Genomic DNA, 10,920 nt, shown 5'->3' with positions numbered 1-10,920 from the left:
GTGGATGAGTCCTTCCGGCCATTCATCCCCAGGAGCTCTAAGTGTGCTTCCCAGCAGAAGGGAAGAGGAGGGTATGGAGGCCACTTTGAGAGAGCTGAAGGGGGGCACTGATATCCCCCCCCCACCCTGCCCCTTCTGGAAAATTTCCCCAAGCGGCAGCACTGGGTCCTAAGACTTGCCAGGACCCATTGCTAGACGCAGTGAGGTATCAACCAGGGAACAGCTCCCGAAGTGGCCTTCGGCCGTCGCCGGTGTGGGGGGGGGGGGGGGGGGAGTGGCCAAGGACCTCCTTCCTGCCCTAAGAGGGGACCTCGCCCAGGGAGGCTCGCCCAGGGAGGAAGCAGGCATGTGCGTGTGTGCGTGCCGCACAAGTGTACATGCGTGCGACCTCATCTCCAGGGGGGGCTCCAGACTCCGAGATTAGCCTCCCACTGTGGCAGAGAAAACAAAAGGCCTTTGTAGGCCCCTGGCCTTTGTCTTGGGAGAGGGGGAGATTTGCAACTAGACACTTCTTGAAAGGAGACACTCAGTTTCACAAGTGAGTCCTCTCGCCCGGCACACACCTATGGCTGGCTGGGCAAGGCACTCAGGCACGCAACCACAGGCACCAGGCAACACGCCTCCATCACCCATCTCACCGCCAGCCCGCCTCTCCAGGCAGCGCTCTTCTTCCCCTCTCTCCCTTCCACCCCCCAGCCCTGGTGCTCCCTCCCTTCTGGCTCCCACCAGAACATTACTGTGCAGAGAGCACCCTAGTGCTCTCAGGACCAAAGAAGGGAGATGACTTGTCCAGGCAGAGGCAGGACTGTGTCTAGAGCTGGGCTTCTAAATTTCCAGGCCAATGCAATGGTTCTCAAATGAGATTAACTAGGATTAAGTGACATGATGCCTGTATAGATGCTGAGTGAACTGTATTCCTCATACCATTATCAGGCATTATTGGGATCATTTCATTATTTCTGATTCCTGGGGGGAGAATGCAGAAGGGGTCTGACCTTTGGCCTCCTTTATCTCCTTTAGTTGGTGGTCAAAGCAAAGGAGAGCCCTGGGGCCCCAAGGTGCAGGCAGGAGATGGGTTTGGGGCTGGCCCCATCTGGTCCAGTCCCTTAACCTCTCCCAACCCTGAGCACACACTGGCTGTTCTCCCCTCCCCTCTCCCCACCACCCAGACCGTCCATTCTACCCTCCCTCTCCAGCCTACTGCATAGCTAACCTAAGAATCACACCTTGAGCCCCCTTCTCCATGCTCTGTTGCCTCCATGCTTTCAAGGGTTTTATCTGTGTCTGTCCCACACTGCACCAAGCACCACTGTGCACCAGTTTCCAGCCCCTTTGGGCCCTCCGCTCCCTTCAGAGACTGACTGTGTATGAGGAACACATCTCTGTAATTATGCCCACTACCTCCTCCATGCTCTTGTCTGTCTTCCTTGACCAAACCTCCCTTCGGGTTAGAAGGTCATAGGTGCTATGGAGATGATTCTCCCAATCCCCGACAGCTGATGACAGTCGCTTAGCCTCACTACCGGGGGAGGGGTTGAGTCAGAGACCAAAGTGACTTCTGGGGCTGTACTCCTGGCAGCTGAGTGTCTTTGCTCTGGAAGTTCAAGGGCAGCACGGCACTGAGCTGTGAGCCAAGGCTGGATGTGTCTCAGGTATTTCATCCTCACCTCACCTCTACCCAACAGATCCCTCTAGAAGTTGCCAAGAATTTCTCTCTAGTCTGTTCTTCTTCCAAGATTGCATCTTCCCCCCAAACTAAATGTGAGATCCCCACCACTTCCAGCCCCGATTGCCCAGTTTGGGGTCACTGAGGTCAGAGGTCAAAGCAGGATTCAAGTGATGGGGGTGGAGGGGAACTGACACCTATTAAGCATCTCTTGTGTCCCAATTTCTGGGCTGGGTGCTTTACCTGTGTTAGCTCATCTAATCCTCCTAAAACTTCAGGCAGGTTAGGGAAGGACAGCAGCCAGCAGTCATGCTGGGTTTTACTTTTTCCAAAGCACTCCCTTATCAACTCCTGTAATTATCTCCCAACCCCTTGGGACAGGGCAAGCAAATACTGTCCTTCCCATTTCAGGCTGAGGCTAAAAGACTGGTCTAAAGTTACACAGCTGTATATAGAGCTAAGACTTGAACTCAGGACTTCTTATGCAAAATCTCATGATCTTTCCACTCGAAAGTCAGACGAGACGAGGTCTGTGCTGAGGCCAATCCCAGGCCCCTCCTGGGAGCCCCTGGCAGAAACCAGCGCACACAACCCGGCCTGTCCAGCCCAGCCTGCTGCCTTGTGGTAGACATGGGGCCCTGGGGAGGGCCGTGGCCAGGGAGGGAGAAAATGACAAAGGCACGAGCTGGTTTCTGCCCTTGAAGAGCACCCAGTCTGGAGGAGGGTGGATGTTAAACACATGCCCAACCAGACAGAGGCAGGGAAGCATGGAGGCAGATGAACAGAACTTCAGGTCCCCAAGCTGGAGACTGAGAGGATTCTGAGCTGAGGGCAGGAGTGTCTGACCACGGGGTCCCAGCTGCCTCCACCTCCGCGCTCCCACTTTGTGCCAGATGACTTTGCACCTGCACATGTTGCTTCCATATTGTTTTGTATCTTTTAAGCTGTGATTCTGTATCTAGGCAGTGCCTCCCAGCTAGACTGTGAGCCCGTTGGGGGCAGGGCTCCTTCCGTTTCTTGGGTGGCACCCGTCTCTCTATCTTCCCTCCGCACACAGTAAACACTCAATAAATGCTCATTTGTCAATAAATGCTGTTTCTTTCACAACTTAGAAATGTTCCGTGCAGTCCAAGGTGCCAGAAGACAGACTGGGGTCTGTGGCATGTCATGAGCTTCCCAGAGCTGCTGCTAGGGACGGTGCAGAGGGGATTTCAGTGCTGAATCAGCTCAGCTAGGAGAACTCTGGTGGCCAGTTCCCACTGTCAGCCTGGCCAAAATGTGCATGTTGGGCTCTGTCACCCAGGTGGTACCACAGGGAGGCCACCAGGACATGGGCCGGCTGTGGGTCCTCCAGAGAGAGCGAAGGACAGCCCCTTTCGGTGCCCTCGTGCTGGCTGTAGCACCGTGTTGGGAAGTCAGGGCAGGGACCCTAGGGCCTAGGACAATGCCTAACACTCAACATGTCCAAAACTGGCCTTCTGCTCGTCTCCCCAAACCTGCTTCTGCCACAGTCCTCCCCATCCCAACTGATGGCAACTCCATCTCTCCAACTGCTCCGGCCAAAAGGCTTGAGTCATCTTTGACTCCTTCTCACACCCAGCCCCGACTCCACCAGGGAACCTTGTCAGTTCTACCTCCAAGGGATCCAGATCCCATCGCTCTCACCTTCAGCACCCGCACTCAGCGCCAGGCCACCGCCTCCCGGCTTCCATTCCTGCCCCTCCCATCTCTTCTCTATACAGCAACAGAGGCGATTGTGTTAAAACTCTGTCAGCCCATACTAGTCCCCGTGCAATGACTCCCTCACTCTTTCGAGTGAAGCCTGCGGTCCTTCAGGTGACACACAAGGTCTGCCCACTGCCACCACTCTCTGCCCTCCCTTTCTCCTGCTTCAGCAACATGGGCTGCTCCCTCTGCCTGGAAGGTTCTTCCCCAGATACGTGCACAGTTCTTTCCCTCTCCTCTTGAAACCAAGCAGGACCCTGTGGGGCTCCTGGGCACAAAAGCCTTTCTGTGTCCCCTTCTCTGAGTTCCAAAGGGCAGGTTCAAACAGTTGCTAATCAGGGAAGGGAGGGGATATGGAGACAAGGAAGAAGCAGTCAAGAAACAGTAGTACAGCCTTGGGGGCAGGGTCCTGGTTCCCCCTCAAGGGATATATACATAATGTTATCTTTGAGCTCTTCTGAAGAACTAAAACCCTCACCAAATGGAAGATGTGATGAAGCACTCTTCATTCCAGAGAAGGTCACAGTTCACCCATCATAACCTGACACCAGATGATCTCTGGATTGAAGGAATGCGGTCCCTGCATGTACCCTGATCCTTATCGGCAACCCTGCCCCTGGACTATAAGACTTCTCACAGGCCCCCCCAGGGCGGAACACACAGTTTTGAGGACATTAGCCTACTGTGTCCCCCTTTACCTGGCAAAACAATAGAGCTATTCTTTTCTACTTCACCCAAAACTCTGTCTCTGAGATTTAATTTGACGTTGGGGTACAGAGGCCAGATTCCGCTTCACTCTTCAAGTCTTTGCTCAGATGTCACCTTCTCAATAAGACCCACATGACAACCATTTAAAATGCAAAGAACCAGTTTCCCATAACATATTCTATTTTTCCATAGCACTTAACCACATTCTATTGTACTATATAATTTCAATATGTCCATTGTTTATTGTCTGTCTCCTTTCACTAGAATATTAGCTCCACAACGCAGAGACATTGTCTGCTGGCTCATGGCTCTATCCCCAGTGCCTAGAACAGTGCCTGGTACATAGTAAGTGCTCAGTAAGTCTTTGTGGAATGAATGAATGACCCTTCCCCAAACCTGGGGATATGTGGAGTCCTGGCAGCATCACCCGCTGCCAATTACCTACCATTTCTACCCTCAGCCAGAAACTGCTCCCAAAGAACCAAGGGGGCCCAATATCAGGAGAGGAAGAAGGGGTTCCCCCCGAGAGATTCTAACTTTCTGTGCCACACACGGGAAGATCCATCTCCCGGCCCAGAGTGGTCCCAGGGAAGCATTCCTCTGGGTCTGTGGCAGGGAAGGGTCCAAGTGCTCAGGGCAAAGATAATTCCAGCATATAGGCGCTCTTGTGACAGCCTGGGGACAGAGTAACCCTGATGGTTAGAGAGAGGCAGAAGGGTTTTAAGCACAGGCCTAGGAGATATAACCAGCTGCCCCCACTTGAGCAATCTGGACAGATATGGTCTCCTTCTTCAGCCACACCAGGCCACTTCTGACGACGCCGTGGGTCCCATCTCAGGTCACGTGTGACCCTGGGCAAGGCAGAACCTCTCAGTCTGATCTTCCTCACAGGCAGCTCGGAATTTAATCACACAGTGGAGGCCAAAGCCATTTGTTGGCTATAAAGGACTGGTCTCAAATCCTCAAGCAGGAGCTTCCTTCCCCTGGTGACACTGCCGAGTCCTTCCCACTCCACGTGTGGATTCAACAGTGCCTGAAGAGAGAGGATGAAAAAGAAGGTGGAAGGGGGCAGACTGGAGGCAAGTTCAGCAGTGAAAGGGCTTAGTCCCCAAAGGCCTCTGGGGTCATGAGCATCATTGTTCCAGTCTGTTCCAGTCTGAACCAGGCCCGCAGAGCCCTGAGCCCTAAGCCCAGATGAAGATCCTGAATACAGCTGCCATGCTCTGCCAGGGGCAGGGCCCCAGGACCCATGGCAGAAGGGACAGATGGGCCTCCTGCCTTAAGAGGAGAGACCTGGGGGAGGAGCTGCTCCAGCAGGAAACCGGGGCAGAGCAGGAACAATAGCGAGGTTTCTTCCTTCCCTGTTTTCTTTGGCATCTTAGCTGCCAGAGCCCACATCCCGCTCCTCCAGGTCCTTGGCTTCCCTCCACGCCCCTCCCTTCAGCCCCCTGACAGAGGAGCACCTGTCCTCTCCCTCTGCTGCACCTTCTCACTTTGCTCCACACAGAGCCCTCAGGGGGGTTTTAACATTACAGTCACAACTTGAGGAAACTTTATTGAGCCTTACTCTGTGCCAAGCACTGTGCTGAGTGTTTCCCAACGACACGTCATGGTAGTGGTGGTGGGGTCATTAGTGCATCTCCACTCCTGGAATCCTGGCGGTGGGTCCCTGCCCCTCTTCCAAGCCCTCAAGGACCCTCCAGCCTCATTCCCCACATGCCTAACCTGGGAGTGGGAAGAGGGAAGGGTGGGAGGGGTGGGTGGAAAGCAGCTGGGAGCTCAGAGGGAAGGGGCAGGGGGGGGGGGCAGCGAGGAATGGGACCGAAAGGAAGTGTCACCGAGTCCAGGGGTAGGAGGACTTGACTTTGGGGGAACTAAAAAAGACCAAATGTAAGAGAGACAGACATGGAAAAGGATGTAGAGACAAAGTCATAGAGACTAAAATCACATAGAGAGGAAAGGTGAAACAGAGTAGATAGGACGGCTGAGTCCCGGCGCAGGCTGGCACGGTGCCCACTTATCTCAAAACGCCCCCTCTCCAACCCTGGAGGCCTGCCGGGCCGAGTTGGGGAGAGGCCCACGATGGCCGCCCGCCCCTGCCACCGGCCGGTAGGGAGCTGGATGGCGGCGGCGCTGTCTTCAAGGAAGCGCATCATTCCAACCTTGCCGGGCGCGAAGCCCGGTCAGGATGCCCAGGTCGCAGGAGGAAAAGGAGGAGCTGGACCCAGCGCCCGAAGAGAAGAAAAGGGGAAGACCAAGGCCAGAGATAAAGGTCCAGCGGAGGCAGACGGCCGGAGGTCGGTAGGACGGGAGAGCCCGGACCCGACAAAGTCTCCCGGGGGGCCCGGGACAGGCAGCGCGGAGTAGAGCACGGGAGCCGCGCGGAGTAGAGCACGGGAGCCGCGCGGAGTAGAGCACGGGAGCCGTCCGAAGCGCACCATGCGCGGGTCCCAGGCAGCCCGACGGGTCTACAACCGCCAGCCGGGTCACGTGGCCCGAGCGGGCGGGCTGCTGCCCGGGCGCGGGGGAGGGGAGCGGGGGGCCGGGGTCAGCGGCGAGACCGCGGCGGCCTGAAGTTCCCTCCCAGCGCGCAGTGCTGGCCGCCTGGTGCGGGAGCCGCCCACTGCCCCCGCCCTCGCGCCCGCCCGCCCCGCCGCGGGGCGCCCGCCTTGTATATAGCGCGCCCCGCAGGGCCCGCGCCAGGAGACGAGCCACGCCGCGGGCGCCGGAGAGCGCTCGGCGCCGGGGAGCCAGCCCCCGCGGCCCGCTACACTGCCGCCCCGACGTGCGACCCCTGCGGGGGCTGCTGTCTTGAGACCATGAAGAAGGAGGTGTGCTCCGCGGCCTTTCTCAAGGCAGTGTTCGCAGAGTTCCTGGCCACCCTCATCCTCGTCTTCTTCGGCCTCGGCTCGGCCCTCAAGTGGCCGTCGGCGCTGCCCACCATCCTGCAGATCTCGCTGGCCTTCGGCCTGGCCATAGGCACCATGGCCCAGGCCCTGGGGCCCGTGAGCGGTGGCCACATGAACCCCGCCATCACGCTGGCCCTCCTACTGGGCAACCAGATCTCCCTGCTCCGGGCAGCCTTCTACATGGTGGCCCAGCTGGTGGGCGCCATTGCCGGGGCTGGCATCCTCTATGGGGTGGCACCACGCGATGCCCGAGGCAATCTGGCCGTCAACGCGGTGAGTGTCAATGGGGCTGGTTGTGGGGCAGGGACCCTGTGGTGGGCTCTGGACCTGGCCCCCAAACCCCATCTCCAGAATGGGTGCCACAGAGTGGTCCAGTGCACACCTCTGCCAGGAAGGTCACAGCCTCCTAAGGCCGGGAGGATGGATCTCCAGGTGTGCCCCTCAGCCCACTGCTGTGGTTCATATTCGCCTCCTCCGCCTGACGCCCTCATGCTGCCCCATCCTGGCCTCTCTCCTGGTGCCTGCCTGCTGCCCCTCTTTTCTTACCCAAAACTTCTCTCTCTTCTGTCTTACCTCTGAGCTCTTCTGTCCTCTTGGGCGCCTCATTGCTCCTGTGTGCTCCTCAGTGGAGTGCTCTCATGGAACCATCAGAGAGAGGTGGGTTGTGGTACTGTCTTCTGTGGCCCTGGCCTCTCCCGGTCTCGTTTTTCTCACTCACACTACGTGGGAATGGCCATAACAGCAGGGACTATTATGTGGGACTCCTGCATAACAGCAGGAGTCAGGGACTTATGTTTAGAAACCGTGCTTGTGAACTCCCTGATGTGAGGCCAGTGCATACAGTCTCTGATGAGTATTGGTTCCTGCTCCTGGCCCCCTGCTGCCTCCCCCTCACGCAGCCCCAGATTCAGCCTCCATGTCCCATGCAAACTGGGTTCATTAATCAAACACAGAGGAGGATTTTCTCGGCCATTGTCAAGCGGTGAGTCAGCCCCACCAGAGAGACGGGTTTGAGGTTGGAACTGGCAGCGGGTCAGGCACAGGCGGGAGGCTGGCTTGGGGGGGTGCCGTAAGCAAACTGGGCAGCTGCCCATAGGAGGGAGGGTAAATGCCAGCTTGTGGGGACTGGGGACTGGGCAGAACGCGTGACAGACCTGTGTCCGGGAAGCGCTCCCCTCACACTTGCCCTTTAGCCACAGCTTTGCACTCCAAGCTTTGTGCTCACTGCGAAGTATGTGCTCTCTTCAGCAGATGACCTCCCTGATGTGACAGGGCTTGGCTTCCAGGTGCTCAGGCTCTAGAAGTCCCTGGAGGCCAAAAGCCCATCCCCCCAAGTCCCTGGCCATAGAGCCAGAAGAAAGCAGGGCCCCTAACACACCCTTCCCTTACAGCTCAACAACAACACAACTCCGGGCCAGGCCGTTGTGGTGGAAATGATTCTGACCTTCCAGCTGGCGCTCTGTATCTTCTCCTCCACCGACTGCCGCCGCATCAGCCCTGTGGGCTCCCCAGCCCTGTCTATTGGCTTGTCCGTCACACTGGGCCACCTAGTGGGGGTGAGCAGTGCTGCCCCTTGGGGCAGATAATGGGGAGTACCTTCTGGACCTATGAGCCTGGCAGTTAAGGCCTGGAGTGGAGCTGCTCTACTCTGGCCCAGACTTGATCCCCTCAAACCTTCTCCAGTCCGAGGAAAGATGGAAGTGAGTGGGAGTTGGGATGGGGGCAGGAAGCCAAGCCCAAGCGCAAGACAGAGAGGAGAGGAGGGGTCCGTAGGAACCTGTGGAGGGAGAGGGCACCAGCCTAGGAACTGGGAGACAGTTGGAGACCTGGCTGAGCCCCTGAACTGCTGGGGGACCCGGGGAGACTCCGGGCCGGGTGGGAGTAGACAAGCCCTCCTCACCACCTCCCTCTCTCTGTCCAGATCTACTTCACCGGCTGCTCCATGAACCCGGCCCGCTCTCTGGGCCCCGCAGTGATCATGAAGCAGTTCAGCCCCTCGCACTGGGTGAGTCTGGGCCTCCCCTGGCTCCCTGGCAATGAGGGCCTGGAAACCCGGCCTTAGCAGCTGACAGCTAACAGGACTTCCCGGATGATGGGGGCCTAGGGCTTGGGGGTGGCTGGAGAGAGAAGGGGATACAGCCAGAACAAGGACAGGGGCGCGGTAGGTTTTTCAGGCAGGGGACCCTGGCTTGAGGGGAGGGGCTGCCTATGTGTGTCTGTCCCTCTAGGGAAGGGAAAAGGATCTGTACTCCAGTGTCACGCTCTGAGGATTTTGCTTCCATCTTTCTGGATGGTGGGGGGCAGGGGGTCCGTGTGTCTGTCCTCTTTGATGTTTTATTTATCTGTCCCTGCTGGGGGAATGGGGAGAGTCTTTCTTCCTGTGGGTCTGTCCCTCTGGACAATCTGTCATCTCCTTTGAGAGCTCTCCAAAGTCTGTCTCTATCCCTGTGTGGAAGAGAGAGGCATTCTGTTCATCTCTCTGAGGATCTCCACGTCTGTTCCCTCTGAAGGTTCATTGGTCTCTCTTTAGGGTGGGGTTAGCGGGGCCCTGTCCCTCTGGAGATGTCTGTCTCCTCTGAGGATCTGGGTGTCTGTGGTCCATGTCCCTGTCATTGGGGAGTGGGGTGTCAGTGTATCTGCCCCTGAAGCGGAGAGAAGTCTTTCCTTCGGGAGGTCTGGAAGTCTGTCTGTCTGTCTCCTCTGAGAGGCCCATGGGTCTGTCCTCTGGAGGGGGAGGTCTTGGTCTCTGAGGCCTGGGGCTCAGCCAACTGACACGGCTCTGTCTCCACCAGGTGTTCTGGGTGGGGCCCATCATGGGGGCTGCTTTGGCTGCTATCCTCTACTTCTACCTGTTCTCCCCCAACTCCCTGAGGCTAAGTGAGCGTGTGGCCATCATCAAGGGCACGTCTGAGCCCGAGGAGGACGGAGAGGAGCGGAGGAAGACCATGGAGCTGACTGCCCAGTGACCAGCATCACGCAGGGGCCAGCCTCTCAGCCCCTGAACCGCAGGGGGAAAAAAGAGAAATACACGATGGCAAAGCTGCCTTCCCCCGCAGCTGGGGAGGAGGTGCTGGCTCCCCAGGCTGAACGGTTAGAGTTGGAGCAGGAACACATGATGGGGCTCTTGAGGTGGGGGCCAGGGGCTGGGGTCTGGTGGGGAAGGGGTGTCTCTGGCACAGGGCAGACTGCTGCAGTGAGGTCAGACCTCAGGGATCGTGAACGCAGTGCTAAGCTTGCAGGCTGCCCCAGGCCACGCCAGGAAGGGGTGGCTGGCAGTCTGTGCCCCCTCCCTCTCCCCAGCCCCTCCTCAAGAGCCAGGGGGATCCCAGCCCCCGGGACAGCAGAGGCTGGCCCTCCCCAGAGCTCTTTAGGAGGGAGGCAACCTGGTTCATTACATGCCACCTTATTTATTTCTGCTCAAGGATGCATGGGGTAGGGCTGCTGGTGTTAGGGGCGGAGGCTTCCCAATAAACCACTGACATTCATGTTCGGCCTCGTTTCTCTCCAGAAGCCTCACCTCAGGGTACTCTGGCTCATCACCTCTCCTCCTCATCATCCCACACCCTCTTCCACCGTCTCCACAATCCTCTGTGGAGAGACAGGGAAGCTGAGGCCAGGGGAGGCTTAGAGAGTCAGAGAGGGGGTTGGGAGGAGAGAGAGAAAGAGACCAAATGTAGCCACAGAGCTAGAGGTCAGGAGGGGGCAGTGGGAGCAGAGAAGGAGGGGTCCTCACCGAGCCCAGCCTCTACCAGCCATGGTTCCCACTGTCTTCCCCTCTGGGCCTGTAGCTCTGCCCTTACCTGCCCTTGTCCCCTTGCCACTGACACTCCTTAGGAAACCCCCTTAAACTCACTAAGCCTCCCATCTCTTAAGCTATAAAGTGAGGCTAAAAAATGCTTTCCTCACAGGGTC

General features: G+C 57.6%; 1 protein-coding gene across 1 annotated transcript; it reads left to right on the top strand.

Moving 5' to 3' along the window:
* The first annotated feature begins 5,916 nt into the window (after positions 1-5,916).
* AQP5 (aquaporin 5) lies at positions 5,917-10,468 on the top strand. The gene is made up of 4 exons (XM_033865642.2): positions 5,917-7,281; positions 8,400-8,564; positions 8,930-9,013; positions 9,801-10,468. The coding sequence occupies exons 1-4, from the start codon at positions 6,919-6,921 to the stop codon at positions 9,972-9,974; spliced, it is 786 nt and encodes a 261-aa protein (XP_033721533.1). The 5' UTR covers positions 5,917-6,918; the 3' UTR covers positions 9,975-10,468.
* The last annotated feature ends 452 nt before the right edge of the window (positions 10,469-10,920 follow it).

Source organism: Tursiops truncatus, chromosome 11, assembly GCF_011762595.2.
Source record: "Tursiops truncatus isolate mTurTru1 chromosome 11, mTurTru1.mat.Y, whole genome shotgun sequence".
NCBI classification, from domain to species: domain Eukaryota; kingdom Metazoa; phylum Chordata; class Mammalia; order Artiodactyla; family Delphinidae; genus Tursiops; species Tursiops truncatus.
Note: the sequence above shows the minus strand (reverse complement) of the source record. Positions and strands in the feature narration are given on the sequence as shown.